The sequence below is a fragment of the Ambystoma mexicanum genome, chromosome 10 (assembly GCF_040938575.1).
Source record: "Ambystoma mexicanum isolate Mex_15411 chromosome 10, UKY_AmexF1_1, whole genome shotgun sequence".
Classification (NCBI taxonomy): Eukaryota; Metazoa; Chordata; class Amphibia; order Caudata; family Ambystomatidae; genus Ambystoma; species Ambystoma mexicanum.
The window spans coordinates 450349449-450371421 of record NC_090932.1 but is presented as its reverse complement, the minus strand read 5'-3'; the positions used below and the strand labels follow the sequence as shown (position 1 = coordinate 450371421).

Here is a 21973-nt window from a genome sequence, read left to right as displayed (position 1 = left end):
TGGTGGGCCCGCTTTATAGGGTGGCTCAGACCATGGGCGATAGCCGCAGCTAAAATCTTGGACTTGATTTTCAACAATAAGGATGGGAATTCTCGCCTGGGGCCAATAACTCTAGCGGGTTAAGTGTCCACAACCTTAACGGTCGAAATGACTTTGAAACAAGCGCCCTTTTCAGGGCTCTTTAGCTGCAACTTGATCTTTTTTTCTCTCTTTTTTTCTTCAACTCTTCTGCTTGTTTTTTTTACAAGTTACTGTTCGTCACTTGTAAAAGTCTCTTCGGTGATTCATTCTCGTAAATAAAAAAATTAAAAATATGTATTTCTGGAATTATTTTGATGGCAAATTTTGCACAACTTAAATACTTACATTTAAAGGCACATCAAGCTGAAACAATTATCCAGATAGCATGTAAACTCACTGAATTATAGGCGATTTTCTCAAATCGTTTTTTAAAATCATTAAAATCATGTAAACACTTCAGTTTAACAAATAGGTTTCTTAATGTAAAACATGCATTCAAGTCATATTTACACCAGGCTTCTTGTACAAAAGAAAAAAATCTGTTTTTTTCACTATCTTCATTTCTCTTTTCAGGTAAATGCAAAAAGCAGCATATATGACCGTTTTTGGAATGAGTTTTGGAAAAAAGACCAAAACTCATGTTTAAAGTAACTATTAAATAAAGTCTCAATTTGGATGGCTTCCATACTTTAAGGCACTCTATGAAGCAGGAATTGTGTAATTGCTTTCATCATTCACCGAATGATAGGCAATTTTGTGTTTGTGTAGTGTTTCCGGATCAGAGAATGAAGTATATATTGAGGGTGCCTGGCGGAGTCCTTATATGCCCAGGAGGGTACCTGTATGTAAAATGCTAGAAATCAGGGTGAGAGATCCGTAGACAGCTGTCAAGTTTTGAAGCCAATTTATTTTGCCTCCAAAATGATTTTGCACAGATGAATATATTTAAACATTTACAAGACTTTCGATAAGCACGAACGTTTTTTGGACAGACATTTCTTTATCAGGGGAAATACAGGTGAGTATCGTCCTCTTCGATACAGGAGAGATACAGGAGGGTACCTGTATGTAAAATGCTAGAAATCAGGGTGAGAGATCCGTAGACAGCTGTCAAGTTTTGAAGCCAATTTATTTTGCCTCCAAAATGATATTGCACAGATTAATATATTTAAACATTTACAAGACTTTCGATAAGCACAAACGTTTTTTGGACAGACATTCTTTATCAGGGGAAATACAGGTGAGTATCGTCCTCTTCTAGTCTCGAGGAACAGTTTCCACAGTGATGCACGTTAAGATGGATTTCTGAACTCTGTCCTGGAGGAGCAGAGGTTCAGAAGGCCAGCCTAGTTTCTTGGAACAGGGTAACCTCTGGACAAGCCAGACCAATCAGGGTAGCGATCGCGGCGGTCAAGACTAGGTCTCAAGAGGGGTGAGGGTGACTGAAAGCCCGCAATGAGTACACAAAGCAAGGACACTTACAAATTACTCCAAGCAGGTGTTATATTATAAATATATACACATTTATTAAAAGGCCTTTTTAACATTGACCGTAGCGAGAAATCACAATAAAACTCAAGTAAACCAACACATACCAAACCAATACAATATATATACAAATACAAACGAGTCTAACGAGTTACACGCACAAAATGTGTAGACCACCTAGATGGGGAGGAAAACAGGCAGTGCGAATAATAATTAGACCCAGTCCGCCTTCAGGAGGCACCTAACTAAAAGGAAGTCCAAACCCTATGAAGAGTGGAGCCTTGTGCTCAAAAGTACCTGCACACGCTGGTGCCAACGGGCAAAAAGGGGAGTCTCTTCGAGGGAATCAGGCAGTTTAGTTCGGTGAACAAATGAAGATGAACAGAGCTCCGCAACTCAAGCGCAGCCTCCACTGTGGGCAGAAGCAGAGCGCGAGTACGGAAAGACGTGCTGTTAGACACAGCGGGGGAAAAGCTATGGGCTACTGCAGGAGGGCGACCAGTTCCTAGCGATGCTACTCACTGTTCCCGGATGCAGGCAGACCCAGGCTTCTCCGCATCAGTTTCGGTGCTGGCAGGTTCAGATACGAGCAGGGGACGTCTCGGCATAGTGTAGATTCCGCAGCAGCAGAAGTTGAGTTGAGGACGTCCCAAACGCAGTGAACCCGCACAGTTTGTTACCACAGCAGGGCAACTGAGTGGGCGTGTGTATTTCAGCCAAATGTACACTACTCACTTCAGACCTGGGAATGCCAAGTGTACGAATCATGCGAGAATGACAAGGACTCGTAATACAACACAACCTGACGGCGGTTACAGAGCAAGACTCCTGGGTAGGCTGGTTTAGTCTGCTGGATGGCCCAGAGACACTTCCGAAGGCTTACGTGCAGGAGATGGTGAAGATGCCGGGAATAGTTGTTCCCACTATTCCAAGGGTCAAAGTACCAGTACAGGCCTTCTCGTTCGATCCGAGGTAGAAAGGGTTTCACAAAGCGACAGCAGTGCAGAGGAACAGTCCTTCAGCGGGTCACCAGCGATTCCTCGGTTCAGCCTCGTGGTTGCAGGATACTTGGCTCCTGTATTCCTTTGTTCGCGAGAACTCAGGAGATCGACATGGTAGTGGTGTTTCCAGCCCCCTCTTATCCACGGTTCCCTTTGCGCCAAAACGGAGGGCACCCAATGGGAGATCTGCTCACAAAACACTCACACCATACATGGACCTATCACGGACCACGGATGTCCCAGGCATTCACACCACCCTAGACTCTCTGGCACCCAGGAGGTGTATTGGGACCAGACATCCCAGCCCAGGACATGTTTCCAAGAGTCCGTCACCCATAACAGGACTCTAAGCACAGTGTCCTCGCTGCACCACTGCAGACGGTAAGATGTACCATTGAAATACACTTTCACTGTGTTTTAGGCACTAATTAGCCATTATTTACTAATATTTAAATGAATCATTAATTACCTGAGATCCTGACAGCTATCCCTTCCCCCACAGATTTTCTGTACGGACTGCACCACTACCAAGTGATCATCCTGATGAAGGCCACTACCACCTCGGGCTCTTACCCAGCCCTGTTTGGCAGAAACACTTCCGTGTCAATGTTTTGTTGCACAAACCCTGTGTATATGTATTTATAGATAGTGTTGTGTACACTATTGTGTTTAGTACCCCCGGACCTACCACAGTCCTGTGTCGCACCCTGTAAAAATCCTATGTCACCACTTACCTGTACTGCATACTCGTGCATCACTGTGGAAACTGTTCCTCGAGAGTAGAAGAGGACAATACTCACCTGTATTTCCCCTGAGAAAGAAATGTCTGTCCAAAAAACTTTTGTGCTTATCGAAAGTCTTGTAAATGTTTAAATATATTCATCTGTGCAAAATCGTTTGAGGCGAAAAAAATTAGCTTCAAAACTTGACAGCTGTCTACGGATCTCTCGCCCTGATTTCTAGCATTTTACATACAGGATCGGAGAGTGGCCATATGGAAGTTCAATGCTCCTTTTTGGCACAAGTGATGAGATGTGCTAGCGCATTTCATCACTTGGGCTAACAACATGTCTTGAAAATCTGGCCCTTTAGGACACCACCATTTCTTAGAAATGATTTGATAAATAGTACAACCACATTTTTTGAAATGCCAATTAAGATAAAATAATTAATTTAACAAAGCAAACAGGAATAAACAAAAGACTTATAAACATAAGGTAAATAGAAAAAATGCACATGTAAAGAGAGTTATAACTTAGAAAACAAGTCTACTAGGGCTAAACAAATTATTTAATCAATAGTCATAATGTAATTTCAAAATTCAACAAAACGTTTTTAGATGCTGGCGAATGAAGCTAAGACCCATAGCTGGAGAATTGTAAGGAAGAGAGACCTATAGAAAGAAAGGATAGGGGAAGCAAGTAGAGTGACAACTAATGAAGCAAACAGATAAAACAGAAACATGACAAAGGAAAGGAGGTATATGATCACAAATAAGGACAAAAATAGAAATACATCTTTGGAAAAATACACAGGAAAAGAGCTGGAAAGATGAACAACTACCCGTTCAAGATAGAGAATGGACCTTAACTGCAGTACACATGGTAAAACCGGAAATAGAGGAAAGGCAATAGAAGGATCCGGCAAGAAAAATAAGGAAAAGCAGAAAAAACAAGGAGCAAGAACATTTGTAGGAATACTGTTGAGCAAAGAGCATAGGTGTTGTGGATTGGAACATGGATTGGAAACAGTGTTTGGGAATCATAGATTGAAAAGTCTGTTTGTTTTTTATGAATCCTGTTAATCATTCCAGTCAGGAACCTCTCCTCCGTGTGAATTTGTAGATGGAATGTAATTGTAGGTTAGGTCCACTCCAACTGCAATGTCTTGTCTTTCAACAAATAGTATCACAAATTGATTGTTCCCACTTTTGTCCAGTGTCTGTACAATTGGTTGAACATTGTAGTGTTTTTTTTTACTCATATCGACGCAGTGTTTCCATCAACGAGTGGCATGTGCATGGCAAATTTGGGGCAATGATGCATCACGGGTTCCAGAAGAATCATGGAACAAAAATAAAGAACTCAATTCTTTGGATTTAAGCTGATCAACTTTGCTTTGTCCTTCTTTGGCACAGATTACCACCCCGTGGATAATCACACACCACCTCACCTTTCCAGAAGGTGCGTTTAGTATACAATTTCCTCCCTCTCTTCTCATCAACAAAACCCAAGTCCTTTCCACTTTTGACTTTGTACCAGCGATATCATGTAGGTGTCAACAGGATCCATTGTTTGGGTTGTCGCAGGCTTCCAGTTCCTAATAATATCAGGCACATCAGGAACATTTTTGCTCCAGTCCATTCTTTTAAAGAGACACTGTATGTGTTTTTCCGTAGGTTCTCGCCATTAAAAATGTTCTGCAATTAAAAGGAAGGAAAAAAAGTTAATACTGCACTCAGGAAGGGGGGGACAGGTGCAAGTGGGGAAAAGGTGCAAGTGGATCTAGGTCACCTGGCCTAAGCCCGCCCACCTGGTGCCTTACTGCTTGCCACTCTTTTCCCTTCTTAAGGAGCCCTCCAACCTCTTTTCCTTTGCAGATGGGGAGCAGGTACAAGTGGATCTAGGTCACCTGGTCTAAGCACCACCCACCTTCTTAGCCCTGCCTCTTCCTTCCTGCTCTTAACTATTAGATCAAGGTCGTCTCTCGCCCGGGAGTCCTAAGCGAAGGGCTGATGAAGAAAAGGGCAATTCCTGTTTTGACCTGCTCCGAGCAGGAGGACCCAGGGCCCGACCCCCTGCTCAGACAACAGGTAAGCATGCACCATCATGTGTTACCCCCTCTGTTCCCACAGGCAATTCCCAACCTCTCTTGTCCCCCTGTGATGTTCCCTTGTGCTTCCCCCTTCTCGCACACAGGTGTTGCCTGTTTTGCTTGATTCTTCTACCCTGCTCCCCCTCAACCTCCTCCAGCCTACTTCTGCAGGAGTCCGTCCTGATACATTCTAGTTTCACCATCACCATCTTGTGGCCAATGCTCGATTTGACTTTTTTGGACTTCATTCATTCACGGTGCGTCACCTTTTCTCAACTCTCATGCTAGACTTCCTTTGCATCTTGTACTCATGGTGACCCTGAATCATGCTGTTCTCATCTTCATCTTGTATCCTGGCTTGCAACATTATGTGTTACTACTGACTTCTGCAATTGTATTCGCTCTCCACTCTTGCTTTTCCACTCTTTTTGACTGCTTACTCTGTTCTCCCCTCCTTTCCCTTCTCCCTTTTCCCATCTCCTCTCCTTACTTTCTTCTATGCACTTACTCTATCAGAATTGTCCCTGGACCTAATATGATAGTAACCTTGTTTGCTTCCACCACCCTCCCATTACTGTTTTTTACCTCCCCACACCCCCTCCAGCACTATCTGAAATGTCATCAGGCCTAGTATGATAGTCGCTTGTTTTGTTCCTCCCCTCCCTTCCTGCACCCCTCTCTCTCACCTTTTCTTTTCTCTGCCTCGACCAGAAATGTCGTCAGGCCTAGTACGGTAGTCGCCTGTCTGTTTCCATTTCCTTCTCACTCTCCCCCTCCCTTCCTTATCTATGTCATAGGTCTTGCACTATCTGAAATGTCGTCAGGCCGAGTATGATAGTTAATTTCACATCCTTACTGTTCATGGCCTGTAAGAATGTCATTGTATTTTCCCTTGTTCCCTCCCTTGCCTTGAAGCGCTTTGAAACACATTGTGTATAGGCGCTAGATAAATAAACTATCATATCATATAAAAACTGTATTTGGAAACAGTTGTTTTACAAACAGGAAAGTATGCTTACTCAAAATGTTATCTCCTTTCTCAGGAGTTGCTACTTTACTCACCATACATCATAAAATTGACGGTCATGCTGCCCAGCCAGGGCACCCTGCTGCTTCTTGTTTGGCAGGTACCCGCTGGGTGTCACTGGGAATGCTTCTTCAAAATTTCAAAATAAGCAACCAAATGGGAAGCAGTTTAATTCCTCACGGGCCACTTTGGACGTTGATTGCTGATGAAATGCCCTGTAAAAAAACAAGTAGTCATTATCAGGGCATATATTGATAGGTTGGCAGGCCATGAGAAATACAAAGGCCAATTATGAGTGGTTTAGAAAAACAATGGAGTTTTTGCATGCGTTGCTTAGAACAAGGGTATGCAAAACCACTGATGATGTTTTTGAAATAAGTAAAACACATAATTCCATAGTCAATGCAACATTAGCTAAATAACATACCCTGTATATCACCCGCAGATGTTTCTCGTTTGCCATCAAGCACTTGATTATTTGTAGCATTGACAAATGCAAACATTAGTGTTTGCATGAAATAAATGTCAATTGTTGCTCATTGTTTTTTGGCCATTATTGTTACAAGAAAACAATAATGTTGGTCTTACCTTGGCTCAGCTCTTGATATGTTAGCAAGGATCTTTGCTGCAGCACATGTATTCTCTTTGAGCATTCAATAATGTTTCTCTGCAGTTGGTGAGAGGTAGTCAGCAACAATACTCTTCTGTGCGTCAGTGCAATCTTTTTTGATTGCCGTCTCAAACTTTCCTGGCTCGTTGGCTGTTAACAGATGGTAAATTGTTCCTACAAGAATTTCACACTTAAATGGATTTTTCATACTAGGACTAATAAATCATGTTGTAATATCATACAACTAATTTATTTAGTGCTAAAGTTACAGGTACGGTTTGCGGCCAAACAGTGGCATACATAAAGTGCTAGCAATCCAGATGAAAACAGGATGCGAGAACACACCATTTTAGCCAGTGATGCTTAGAGATCAAGGTGAAATGTGTAGGATTGGTGGCGGCCACGATATATGGGTTTGCAGTTAACTCCTTCCTGATGCAACCAATTCAGAAGTCAACCTGGAACTTATGGTTGCCAGTCACTCCAAACAAAGGGTGAGATAAACACAGTCTGATGTGTACTGGAGGATGCTGGTCTACCTTTTAAGGTGCTGCTACATATTGACCACTTACCACATACATGCAGACAGATCTCACATGCCTGAACTGGGGGTACTCAAATACAAGAGACTCTGATAATGATAATTACTGCTCATGAAACCGGCAGAGATTATTTGATGGATTGTACAGTGCTTCACCCGTTGACGAAATGAAAAATTCCTCTTGCGAAACACAATCTAATGCTGCTTTTTTCTCTTCATCATGCTGGGTCTTACTTTCAGGAAATATTCCTGAAACCACTGAAAAAAGAAGCAAAGATTATGTCTCCATTATATCCCTTTCAAATTCCATCAACAATTTCTAACAATATTCAGGGGCCTTTGAACTGCCTGGTGCTCAGCTCTCTAAATCTATATGAGCTGGTGCAGTGTTTATGGTGGCTGTTGCAAAGACACGTTGGTTTATATATAAATACATGCTCTTCTTCTGACCTTAAACAAAATGATGCCATCTGTTATGTTGGTGTTTTGTGCTCCTTCACAGCAAAAATTGAAATGTATGTGCCATCTTCATCGTGATGAGCTCTTCTTTCACCTGCAAAAGTCAGATATGTATAAAGTTAACATGCATTGTTTTATTACTGTGTGCACCTTGTTCTTTGAGAGATATTTTAAAGGAAAGGGGTGTGCCAATATGTGTCTGGTCTCTACTGAGATTCCAGATGAGAGTAAAGCATTACGTTTACAAACTTGCTGGATTTGGATCCTTTGCCTTCTTGTTGCATCATTTTTTTAAACATAAAACATACACTTACAACACCAGGTCTCTGTAAATGACTAAGAAGCAAAATTGGCTCCAAGTAATACAATACCAAGATCTGCTCCTGATAAGTCAAGTCCATGTTGCTGGATATCGGTTCCATTACACCCAGTAAGTCGTCCTTCGCTTTATCCAAAATGGTAATACAATCACCGGGGGTCTTCTTGTATTCTCTAAATTCCTTATACCTTACACATATTACAAAATAATTAATATGTTATGAACCAGTGAATTTCTACAAAAAAATAAGCAAACATCGAATCAGCATCAACTTTGCTTTCATACAGTTGCAGATTTCAGGATTTCAAAGTTACAACAGGTAATCTTTTTGGGACTACACTTATTTATCTTAATATTTTTCTGATATGTTTAATTCCAATTATCTCTGCCCTCTTACCTCCTTTGAGTGACTTCTTTTGATACTCCTTTGCTGACTTTCTTTTGCATGTCTTCTATCAAGTATTTGAAATGTTGTGCTGAATTGAACGTATGTCCATCTATTTCTTTCAAATCTGCAGCCACAATATGGTAATGCTCTAACCGCTTTATATTTTTCATGTAGTTTATGAAGGTCTGTTGCGATAAACCTGTATCTCTGTGCAGGTTGAAAAAGGCACGCGCACAAGGTAAGTTTGTCACAAAATTAAATGTTGCTTTAGAAGGAACACAAAAAATTAAGAATCTGGAAACGTTTTCCACCTTTGGAAAGAAAACAAGTGTTACTAGTAAAATAATATGGATTGAATCATCGTTGTTATTGTTACGATTATCATTATTACATTTTCTGGAAAGCCTTTGCTACATTTATTGACGTGTTCAGGTTGATATGAAATTATTAGCAAAATACCACATTTTGTGGACAAGTCTGGCGTTCTGTATATCATTTAACTGCCAGGGGACGATAGGGAATGTCACCTAACTGCAAGAACATATAAAAAAAAGTTTGCCAAGCTGGTTTGAAAAAATGTTTTAAAATTGATGTTGTATACATTGTTCTGCTTCTGTGGGGATGTTTTTGTAATTGTTCGAGTTCATAAAAATTGGTAATAAAATGTTGCATTACCTCTTGCTTACAATTTTTGACACCCATATCTTCCTTTAAATAACTCTGGAATCCAATAAGAAGATCACAGTCCAATGGATGTTTGTTAAAAATCCCAGCTTCTGCAGCCCTTTTTCGTATGGTGCACTGCCATTTCTGCATACTTGGCCTGTTGAATTTAATAACACGATTAGGATAGTTGGATATCTGTTTATCATGGATGAATTAGGACATACTTAAAAAAATGTGGATGCATACCACGTGATAACTTACTGTACATACAAATCATCAAAGTCCTTGCTGTCTACGTCGTCTTCTTCCTCTTCAAGATTTCCAGTCTGTATTTTTGTCTCAGAATGTTGCATAGGTCTGAAATGAAGAAATACGATAAAGCATTAATTGAGGAATGATCATGGAACAAATAAGGACATAGTGCTCATAGGCAAGAGCGGATGCATCAATTATGGGCAAATGGCATATAAAGTAATAGAACAATGCAAAATAGAAAAACAAATGGAATAAACAGTGCATGTAAAAATGCAATAGACTGCAAATACAGTTTGGACCGACCAAGCAGTCTAGGCACATTTAATGATCAAATAGTAAGTATATCATAAAGAGTAATTTTGCATAAGCAGATTCACAAAACTTACGTTGGAAGTGGTTTCCAAGGTTTTCCAGAAATAAAAGATCCATTAATTAACAGCAAAGAAATACCTTTCCTTTGGTTTTCATCCTTAAAAAGCACTTTGTGTTTCATAAGTATAGATTCTTCCGGGTTCGGAGATGAGAAATCATTGATTCCCTGATTTGTGAGTAGCTGCTGCAATTTCATTTGAAGTGCAACCCTTCATACAGACTCTGGTCAGGTGCATTGACAGCTGTGGAAAACTTTTCATGCATTTGATGCAAACCTGTGGAACCCGACTGGGTTTGCTGTAAAAAAGAAAAAGAAAAAAAAAATGAAAAAAATATATATATTAAATATTACAGTACAAAGACAATAATCAACTCTAGTATCTATTTGCACTTCTAGGAATTGTGCTCAATATTAATACTTTATTTTAGTTATTAAAAATGTTTAACTTTTATGCCCCTTTGGAAGTGTATATTACAATATTTGGGAAAGATTGCGTTTGATCAGCAGGTATTAACCAAACAGGAGTTCTTTCTAGTCGATTTCGATTAGTAAGTACTTCATTGTTGGGTGAGCAATTGTTGCATTAACTTCACAACCGAAAACCATCTCAGGATTACTTTCAAACTCTTCCAAGCCTTGGGCAAGCTCAGACAAGTGCAGAACCACTGTGGGAGGAGATAATTCATGGTTTGGTGCTTTGAGTAGAATGTGGCAGGAGCTACTTAATGGTTTGGTGCCTTGAGGATTTAAGAATGGATTCTTCACTAGGGTAAGACTACACATCAGTGTCACTGCTATGATGTTTTTTTGTAAGCCATAACCCATACTTTTACAAAAAATACTGTATTGGACGAAAAAAACGTTCTAGCCCTTAAACCAAAAGCTTGCAGGAAAGAATAAGGGGACTCCTGTACTAGGCACCTTATCTCTGGATTGGAAGGAGCTAGAAACTTCATTGTTGGTTAATATTACTTAGCGGGACATTGCCATTTCATGTCTATGTGCGTTTAGTGCCTGTAGTAGAGGTAAGGGGGTAGCACACCATGAGAACCCTTGCATAAAAGCTTGCAGGAATGAAAAAGGGACCACCTGCATTAGGCAGTCTCACTCTGGGTTGGAAGGAGCTAGAAACTTAATTTTTGGTTAATCTTTCTTAACATCACATTGCCATTTCATTTGTATGTGTGTTGTGTGCCTTTAGTAGGAGCAAGGGGCCAGCGCAGCCTTGGAAATCTATGAATAAAAGCTTGCAGGAATGCAGAAGGAGTCACCTGTATTAGGCACATTATCTTGCGATTGCAAGGAGCTAGAAACTTAATTTGTGGTTCATGCTTCTTAGCATCACATTACCACGTCTTTGCCATGTGTTTTCAGAACCTATGGTAATATTAAGGGACCAGCATGTCTCTGAAGAGGAAGGGAACTACACCTGCACAAGTAGCACCTTCCCCTCTAGTATGAGCCAGAGCTGAACACTCAAGCACTTCCTCCCAGGTATGACTTACCTACCAGGGATTAAGAATCTGCATAATGATCTGCTACCCCCTTAGCTGAGCCAAAACTGCACATTCTAACACCTCATCCTAGGTATGCTGAAACTGCGCCAGCTAATCCTTTAGCCACCAGGTGCACAGCAGAGTTTGCACCTGTCTGCAGGGACCGACTACAGGAATTTTAATTATTGTAAAATAGTTTGTTATACAATTTTGTTTTATTTAGGCACAGTGTTTACATCAAGATACAAATATCCTAGGAATGGTGTGCTCTGTGAGCTGCTGTCAATGTGATTATATTCTGCACAGTACTAATAGTAAGATATACAAGACAGAACAGCGCACAGCGTTTTGTGAAAGGTAGCAGCTACAGGCATGTTTCTTTTTCATTTTTATTGGATTCCCCTTTAAATTCATTTTAGTGAGTTTCTTTGCACATCCTTTTTATGGGGGGAAATAACCTCCAAGCCATGCCTATATCTGCATTGGGAGTAACATCCCACACCTGCAAAACACTAAGAATAGGGACATATGAATTCTTCATTCAGGGGAGTACTTGTCAGGCTTGCATTTAGTTCAAATAATACTTAAGCCAAAAGCTTGCTGGAAGGTATAGGGGGCTACCTGTATTAGGCACCTTATCTTTCAAGGTTCTAAGCTGTGTTTTATATATCCTGTGCTTCTCCTTTGAGGTTGAACGTGTATGAAATATACAACTGCAGAGGTTTGTGTTACAATATCTACCATTGGAAGGATTGCATTTGAGCAGCAGAGTAGTTTCTATTTTTTCTTTGATTAGTAAGTGCTTCCATGGTGGGTGAGCAATTGTTGCATTAATTCCAAAACAGAAAACCATCTCAGGATTTCTTTCAAACTCTTGCAAGCCTTGAGCAAGCTCAGAAAAGAGCGGTAAAAATGTGGGAGAAGCTATTTAAATGGATTGTTACCTTGAGTAGAATGTGGGAGGAGCTACGTAATGAATTGGCACCATGAGAAGAATGTGGGAGGAGCGCTTAATGGTTTGGTGCCTTGGGGGTCATTAAAGGAATACACCATGGGAATGGAGTCATATGAAAACTCCCTTCAGGGGAGTATTTGTCAGGCTTGCATTTAGTTCACCTAAGCCTTAAATCAAAAGCTTGCAGGAATGATTAAGGGGACACCTGTATTAGGCTCCTTATCTTTGGAGTGGAAGGAGCTAGAAACTTCATTGTTGGTTAATATTACTTAGCGGTACATTGCCATTTCATGTCTATGTGCGTTTAGTGCCTGTAGTAGAGGTAAGGGGGTAGCACACCATGAGAACCCTTGCATAAAAGCTTGCAGGAATGAAAAAGGGACTACATATTTGGTCCATTATTGTTAGCAGTACATTGCCATTTAATGTATATGTGTGTTGGGTGCCTGTAGTAGGAGTAAGGCGGCATCACAGCCTTCGAAAAACCACGCATAAAAGCTTGCAGGAATGGAAAAGGGTCCACCTGCATTTGACATATTAATGTGCGGAAAGGAGCTAGAAACATCCTTTTTGGTTCATATCTATTGGCATCACATTGGCATTTCATTTCTGTGTGTTTGGTGCCTGTAGTAACCGCTTTGGAAAAGCTAGCAAGAATGAAAAAGATGCTACTTGCATTAGGCATCTTAACTCCCGATTAGAATTAGCCGGAAACTGCATTAGGCACCTTACCTCAGGATTGGAATTGGCTGGAAACTTAATTTTAAGTTCTTTTTCCCACTCCGATTCACATTGCCATTTCATTTCTATGCATCTTTTTGGATTAGTTCTAAACACTAAAATGATTCTTTGCACCTTCTTACCCAGGAACAACATTTGCATTCCTCTTGTCTGCAAAATGTGCTCGAGAAGTACTTCCCAGCTGCCTACACACTTGGTAAGAGCATGCATGAAGGACAGTTTGCCAGAGAAAATCCATGGTGAAGGATGCCAGGGAATCGTTGGTGTCCCATCTTCGGTATGGGAGGGTCTACAACTATGAACACCTTAATATGTTGTTTGATAAAGAGAACAGAATGAAAGTTATAGAGAATGCTGGAATCGGCCGGATGTTTTATTCTTGGGAAGCCTGAACAGCTACTTCAAAAATTAAGCAAAACCTTTAGTGGCACATTACTTTTTCCTATTTCTACAAAACAAAATTTCAAAATGTTTAAATGTGTACCCAGCAATTGTGTATGGGGTCTGTTCCTTGAATCAGATGGCTGTTTTCAATGGCAAAATTATTTTTGTTGATCCTTAGTTGCTCTCATTAGAATACATTTCTTTATTTCGGAGAAGACAGGCCAACTAACAAAGAAAAGGAAAATGTGGAAGAAGAAAGGAATGATCACTGTAATGAGGTGCAACAACCGTAGGTTATTTCAGGAACAATTCATATATATCTTCCCATATGCAAATATAACCCGAGCTCAGACAATTATTTTAATATATAACCTGGTCGAATCTAGCTGTTCACTACCTACTTGGTATATGTGAATGTGCGGTTTGTTATTCCTGAGTACATTAGCAGTGTATTTGGCATACATTTAATGTGGCAATTGATGTTTAATACTCTAGCTGCAAAAGATCCAGACCTGAAGAAAGGAGCCCCCCAGGAATGTGTTACGATTCTGAAGGTAGCACAGAAAGATTTTGTCCGCGTAATGGGCCATGTGAACAGAAACAAGGACATAACGGCTTAGTAAGAGTGACAGGTTTTGTATTATTTGAAAGCAATTCTGCTTCTAAAGCACCTGAAGAAACTTAGCATTGTAAAACAACTTTGTGCAAGTATAAATATTATTTTTGTGACGACCATTCAGCAAAAATATACTTGAATAATCCCATCTGCTCTACTGGAGTTCCTCATGGCACCCATGGGTACATGTTGATATATTTATCACTTTACAGGTTCACAAACGGCTGGAACAAAAACATCATCAGACCGAAGATAGCAGAACATTTGCCATAGTCGAAGTGAAAGAGAACAAGAGGGCATAACTAAAAACATTTGCTTTGCACTCTTGAAGAAAATAACTAGCTACCTGAAAAAAAAAATGCAATCACGCTTACTATTTGATGACACCTGTTCAATTCAATTTATATAAATGAACTGATTAAGGGTGAAGTCAGCATTTGTTTGTGGGAATTAGGATATTTCCAGGCAATGCTTAATTAGTGACTGTGCCAAAAAAACTGGAGGCATAGGTTATTGCATGATCTCTCATTATTTTAAATGCATCAGGTCGCGGGTGATATTTACATTTGTTTTCTGTGTATTTCTAGTGGTTCTAACAATATGTTATGAAGATAAGGCCACGGATGCTGAAGACGACAACAGTTTGCAACGTCGTCAATGATTTCTTTTTTATTTCTTCTACCGGCGAGAAAGTTAAAAATCCAGCAAGAGATGTCAGTCGGTTTATTAAACACTAAGCATATTTTTGTGGTCGGATTATGCCGCAACTCATGCTTCTGCATCCATAATCATGGCTAACTCAGTCTCTGGCCTGACGCAAAACAAAGCAAGTCTACCTGTGGTGAGAAAAACGTAATAGGTACATTTTTTTCCAATCATATGCCACACAGCCTTACTCTAGTGTACAAGAAGCGTGGAGAAAATAGCAGTGCTACAGCTGATTTGAGGTGCTCATTAGATCTTCTATCCCTTTTTATTTCTTCATAAAAGGATAAACAAAATATTCACACAAACTGAATGGAGCCCAAGAATATTAATAGTAGTGGGACAGATACAGTTCCATGACTAGATTTGCTGAACAAACTAACCATATGCATCATTTCTGAATTTACAATTTGGATGCATCTTATATTGCTGTAATATACAGGATTTTTAATATATACTATTGTGGGTTTGACTGTATACTAACTTTAGATGTGTACATTCCTACAGGTACGATCTGCCATGTTTGAGGAAATCCGAAGTTCTGCAAGTGTTTAAGGGAGCATCAAAACGGCACTTACAGAGCATTATATTTGCATACATTGAACTATCTGAGGCCACTGAAGGAATGCCGTTTCAGATAAATGATAGATGTTCTGCCTCCAGTTCTGTCTTCTGTTGGAGAAGCTAGCCCTTTACAATGAGTATGCCGTAACAAATGTTCCTTTTATGATACGAGTGGTGAATTAATGCATCTCTGATCAATATTTTATTTCAGTTGGATTGAACACAGATTCCAGTACTTCATATACTTGCGTTCTTGATGGACGGACAGGTATGCATCTAAAAACGATTACAAAATGTTATACACAGTGATTAGTCATCCAATGGTTTAAAATAAAATGCACTTTAAGGTCGGTCTCATCTTCAGGGTTCAAAATTGAGGGGAGCTATTTCGTCCTGCTTGTAACCCAGAAGCACCAGGTTAGCTTAACACCAACAGCTAGCTACTTTGGGCTCCCCAGGCAAACCAATGCCCAGCAAACATTACCACAAACTGCTCTTACGTTCTGCTTATCTAATCGTAACTTCGCTCCCAAAATGTTAATTATAGTGTCTATGTTTACACCAACCTAATGTCCGTAAATAGGAAATAGAATCTATTGGGATATTGAATTCAAAATCTATTTTGCAAAATAATTTGTCGGAAGAAACATACATCAGGAATGGCAGCTGCAGCTTAACGTAGTCAGCTAATGGATGATGCTGCAGCATTTCAAACCATCCTGAAAAAGTTTCCTGTTACAATTAGTGGAAAACCACCAACTGAAAATGACAGAGTTGCCCTTGTTCGGAAATGGAGACTAATACAAAAACACATGAGAAAGAAAGAACTACTGAGTAAGTGTTAATGGTCATGTACTGTTGAATTGTTCACATGAATAATATGGAGTTGTATAAAGTTGATTATATTGTCTTTCCATTGCAGAACATTTTACAAGAAGACAAACAAATAAGCACCAAGTCATGCAATATTTTGAAAAAATTGATTGGAGTAGAAACATTCCAGATGTTGAAGATATAATAAAGAGCTGGACACCAATGACAGCAAGAAAATGGAATACATCTGATGAAGAGATAGCACCATTAGTGGAACAACAAAAAACTGGCATGGGTTTCATGTTACCAGCGATGCCATTAAAGGAAAGAGGGTGATCGCAGCCAGAAGATTCCAGAAAGGAGAAATTATTTTTGATTACCATGGGATGGTTATACCAGGTGAGCAAGGAAAAAGATAAGAGAGACATGCAAAGTGATGAGATGGGGTACTTCTTTTTCCTTCAGGATTCCTCTGGCAAAAAATGGTGTGTTGATGCAAAGACTTTACCTTGTGCTTGCCATCCAACATTAGAAAAATTTGGATTGATTAATCATTCAAAGAAGAATAAAAACATCAAACCAAATCAAGTCACGCTGCAGATAATTGGGACTTCGCAGCTTGTGATCATGTTCACTGAAATGAGGGACATTGATGTACAGGAAGAGATCTTGTTTGATTATGGTGTGTCAACAAAATCATTAGGTGGAGAGGGTGCAGAACTTCAGTGGTTAAACAGTTGAAAAAAATATGTCCACATTTTAACCAAAATTAGAATAAAGAGGTCTGGGAAACCCTCTACCAGTACGAACACAGCCCATTGACCTGTTATAGGGTGGATGGCCCCCGGGAGGTTCTCAACTACTCAGCTCACTAGGCTTTCCACAGAGGAGAAATTTCCAAACACATATCATTCTTTGTCCCACCCATAGGTAGTCCAGCACCAAAATGGTAGGCGATTCTCCTTTGAACAAAAGTACCAACAGCAACCCCAGACATGTGTTTCGGCCTAGTTGCTAACCGTTGCCGACCCTGGCGGGGTCAATGCAAGGACCTCACTAAAACATCCAATCGGTAGTAGCGACGGGCGGTGTGTACAAAGGGCAGGGACTTAAACACCACAAGCTTATGACCCACACTTACTGTGAATTCCATGTTCATGGGAAATAATTGCAATCCCTAATCCCTTCAGGAATGGGGTTCAGTGGATTACCCACACCTGTCGTCGAAGGGTAGACACACACACACAGACACACACTGATCCAATTCAGTGTAGCGCGCATGCAGCCACAGACATCTAATGGCATCACAGACCTGTTATTGCTCGATCTCATGTGGCTGAACGCCACTTGTCCCTCTAAGAAGTTGAACGCCAACCGCTGGGGGGGGTTCATGTAACGAGTTAGCATGGAGGAGTCTTGTTCGTTATCGGAATTAACCAGACAAAAATCACTCCCCCAAATAAGAACGGCCATGCAGCACCACCACCCACAGAATCGAGAAAGAGCTATCAATCTGTCAATCCTTTCCGTGTCTGGTCCGGGTTTCCTGTGTTGAGTCAAATTAAGCCGCAGGCTTCACTCCTGGTGGTGCCCTTCCGCCAATTCCTTTACATTTCAGCTTTGCAATCATACGCCCGCCGGAACCAAAAGACTTTGGTTACCTCAATCTGCTCAGCGGGTCATGGGAATAACACTGCCGGATCGCTAGTCGGCATAGTTTATGGTTGGAACTACAACGGTCTCTGATAGTCTTCGAACCTATGGCTTTCATTCTTGTTTAATGAAAACATTCTTGCGAAATGCTTTCGCTTTGGTTCATCTTGCGCCGGTCCAAGATTTTCACCTCTAGCAGCACAATACGTATGCCCCTGAGCGTCCCTCTTAATCATGGCACCAGTTCCGAAAACCAAACAAACAGAACCGGAGTCCTATGCCATTATTCTTCGCAGAAGTATTCAGGCGACCGGCCTGCTTTGAACACACTACTTTTTTTTAACGTAAACGGTTCAGATCCGCAGGGCGTCGAGAGGCTGTGACAAGTGGTAGCTCGCCTCACAGAGGACCGCCAGCTCGATCCCAAGATCCAACTACAAGCTTTTTAACTGCAGCAACTTTAATATACAGTATTGGAGCTGGAATTACTGTGGATGCTGGCACCAGAGGTGCCCTCAAACGGTGCCTCGTTAAAGGATTTAAAGTGTACTCATTCCAATTAGAGGGCATCGAAAGAGTCCTGTATTGTTATTTTTCATCACTACCTCCCAGAGTCAGGAGTGGGCAATTTGCACACCTGCTGCCTTCCTTGGATGTGGTAGACGTTTCTCAGGCTGCCTTTCCGGAATCGAACCCCGATTCTCAGTTACCCATGGTCACCATGGTAGGCACAGAAAGTACCATTGAAAGTTGATAGGGCAGACATCCGAATGCATCGTCTCAGTTACGGGGATGTGCGATCGGTCTGAGGTTATCTAGAGTCACCAAAGGGGCCGGGCGCGCCCGGATTGGTCTTGGTCCGATAGATGCATGCATCCCAGGTTGTCAGTGCTTGTCGGCATGCATTAGCTCTAGAATTACCACAGTTATCCAAGTAAAAGATGGAGCGATCAAAGGAACCATAACTGATTTAATGAGCCATTTGCAGTTTCACTGTACCGGCCGTGTGTACTTACACGTGCATGGCTTAATCTTTGAGACAAGCATATGCTACTGACAGGATCAACCAGGTAGCCACACCTGCTGGAGGGTGGCAACAGGGAGAGTTGTGCACCCGCCTCAGAGCCAACCTTCGCACCCTCTGGGGCAGTCTGCAGGAATAGAGCGCCTACTCCGCCACGCCACGGGGTGGGTGGGAGGGAGAGGCTTGACCCAGACACAACTTGAAGCGGTACAGGGTTCACCCACATGCCGCCAATGGTGTGGCGACAGAGGGTCAGCACCCTGCAGAATGTGCGTTTCCGAACTGCTGGAGAAATGTGCTCGTTGGAGGAGGGGCCACATCGTGGCTTGCGGGGGCCACTGGGGCTAGTGCCACCCGACCCCGTCCACTCGGATCTGACCACTGGGGAGCTGAAGCGCTGCTCGGACTTAGCTCTGCTCAGAGGGGAGAGCCACCCAAAAGAGGGGGCCCTCCCTGAGGAAGGGCATATCCTTGACAGTCCCAAGGCGGGTGGAAGCAAATTGCTTGGCCAAGCAGTCCAACCCTAGATGGACCAAGTGCGCCAAAGTGATCCCTTAGAGTGCTCGGAAGAGCGCCCAGCAGGCCAGTGTTGTCTGCGGCATTGCGTGGGGCACGGCCCCCCAGCCAGCTCGGGGAGGTGCATTGGTTTCGACCACAGAGCCCGGGTTGGGCAGCGAGAATCAGGTGGAGCAGAGACAGATTCCTCACACCGGGTCTATAGTAATCCAGACGAAGGTGACTAAGCTTTCTTGTAATCTGTGTACCCAGAGTGACAGAGAGGGACCTCTCGGGAAAAGCGTTCGGGCTCCTTATAGACCCAATTGGAGAAATATTCCAAATTGACACCCATCAGGGCTTCCAGAGCAGCCCGGCCATCTGGTCCTTGCATTCATTTCTATGGCCAACTGTTAGGAAAGATTTCTCTTTACTGCACCTTTCCTTCCATCTTTATGGACCCCTAACCTTTTTGCTTTCATTTCTTTATCTGCCCTGTACTTTTGCACTGGCCTTTGCTCATATGTTATGAGGAAACTGATATGTCCTTCAGGCGGAAACTGATATGCTGTTCAGGCTATCAGTACTGGGAAACATTGTTTCCCTTAGTCGAGTTAATGAGTTACTGCTTGGGTTACTTTTGTATCACTTGTGGTAACTTTTTAGCATTGTGCACAGCAGCTTACACTGCAGTACAATGGGGCGCATTTTTGTTTTGCCTAGACTAACACTCAGAGTTTTTGGTTACTCTAGGTGCGCTAAAAGGATAGGCTGATGGCAGCAGTGACTTTTCCCCACTTTCGGGGATTTTCATTTTAGCTTTACCGCGCTTGGCTACTAACTGTGGCTACTGGTCAAACATGGCTGTGCCAGGAGATTTTTCGCCTGTTCTTTTGCTATCTTGTCTTTTAGCCTTCTTCCTGGCCTGAGAGGCCAGCAAAAACCTTATGAGGACTTCCAAAGCAGGAGCTTTTGGCTGGCTACTGGAGGGCTGTGTGTGTTTGCTGGAAGGATGTGGGCTGGGTGAGTCTGACTCCAATCCACATATTCAACCCATTCTTCAGAGATCCTGGAGAAACCTGAAAGAGCCAAGTATCCTATCCAGCTGTGAGATCCGCAAAGAGACCCGAGACTGGACTGAAGGAGGCCTGGCAACCAACCTCTGCTGCTGTCTTGGAGGAGCCCTGTCTTGCTCTTAATATTGAGTAGTCCTGCGAAGGAGCTACGACCCTTGGAGTGGAGGGACCATCCATTCCCCGATGTCTACTTGGTGCTCTGCCAAAGGAAGCCTTCGGAAGGGCCCTGGAACCATCCTGTGGCTGCATTTTTGGGCTACTGTGCTGCCAGCGACACTGTACTGAGTATCGGCTTGAAACTTGGGGGATCCTGACCTGGCTCTGCAAGGCTAAATCCTGTGAAATTACGGCATTTTAGCATCAAGGGTTCCCGAGATAGAAGGGAAGGTCCGACCGTGGCTAGCAAGTTCTGTTGCATCGCCGTGCGTGGGGTGAACTGTCCGAAAACTGCTTACCTGTGACAAAATGAAAACAAAGTTAGGATCTAAATTCAGTAGTGTCATTTACAAGAGAACATCACGTCCACTATACATCGCATTTGTTACTGCTCCTATATTGCATTGTGCTGACTAGTTAAATATTGACCTACATATATCTAGTCCCATTCTGAAAGGAACAGTTACTGTTCACCTCCTTATTTAGTATTACCAAAGCACATCGTGCCCTATCAATATCCAAGTCATTTTTTCCCTACATTTAATCAAACATCTACTATTAACTGATAATTCAGTTACATCCTTTTATCTATTTCCATTCAAGGGGGGGCGTGGCTAAGCAGCCATGTGAACGGACGTGGCTCCTCTGTCGCTCCCAATGATCCTTTCAACATCCGGATATAACTGCGTGAATAGAAGCCAGTAAGATAACAAGAAAAGAAGATGTCGGCCACAGAGAACAAAGGACTTTGGAAAAGCCGCAATGGATTAATGGGGTGCTGCGCAACGAAAGGAGGAGACGGCGTGCAGCGGCAACCGGGGGCACAAAGTTCGACCCATATGCTGGTAACCCTGACTGGAGCCCAGCGTTTACACGACTGGCGTGGGGCTCTGAATCCTAATATAGACGCGTGGTGACCCTGATGTGACCGACACGAGGGGCAGAGTCATTGAGCAGCTGCCGGGAACTGAAAGAGCACCGGTGCTCGGTCGCCAAGCACCGGAGTGGATCGCACGTGAGCCAGCTACAGCAGCAGCTACAGCAGGAACACTGCTGTTTAAGGAAACAAGGATCCAGCCTCTCCTCTTGTGAGGCAGGATACATTCAAACATCAAAGTACGTGCAGCCACCAGCTGGGAATACCCAAGTAATGAACTTGCAAAGCGCACAGGATGCAAGCGGGCTGGCTGGACTGTGAGGCAGCAGACGTACCGACACGTGCAGTGCTGGCTGGAAGTAACATTGTCACCTTGACAAAACAACGGGGAGTGAGCCTTGCTGGGCGAGTGCCAGCAAAGCCAGCAGGAAACCCTTTTTTCTGACTATAGTGGTG

At 42.3% G+C, this 21973-nt stretch overlaps 1 protein-coding gene across 10 annotated transcripts in view; it reads right to left on the bottom strand.

Annotated features, from left to right (window-relative positions):
* Nucleotides 1-3782: 3782 nt before the first annotated feature.
* Nucleotides 3783-21973, bottom strand: part of LOC138491489 (uncharacterized) — a 163387-nt gene continuing 145196 nt past the window's right edge. For 2 of the 10 annotated variants that reach the window (XM_069618006.1, XM_069618005.1), the window contains 7 exons: nt 9976-10258; nt 9596-9691; nt 9344-9491; nt 8678-8979; nt 6940-8468; nt 6387-6566; nt 3783-4929 (listed from right to left, as the gene is read on the bottom strand). In XM_069618006.1, the coding sequence (XP_069474107.1) occupies nt 8168-8468; nt 8678-8979; nt 9344-9491; nt 9596-9691; nt 9976-10157 (1029 nt within the window). In that variant the 5' untranslated portion in view covers nt 10158-10258 and the 3' untranslated portion in view covers nt 3783-4929; nt 6387-6566; nt 6940-8167. The remainder of the gene's footprint in view (nt 4930-6386; nt 6567-6939; nt 8469-8677; nt 8980-9343; nt 9492-9595; nt 9692-9975; nt 10259-21973) is intronic. The other 8 variants (XM_069618011.1, XM_069618012.1, XM_069618008.1 and 5 more) reach the window with 8 other exon arrangements.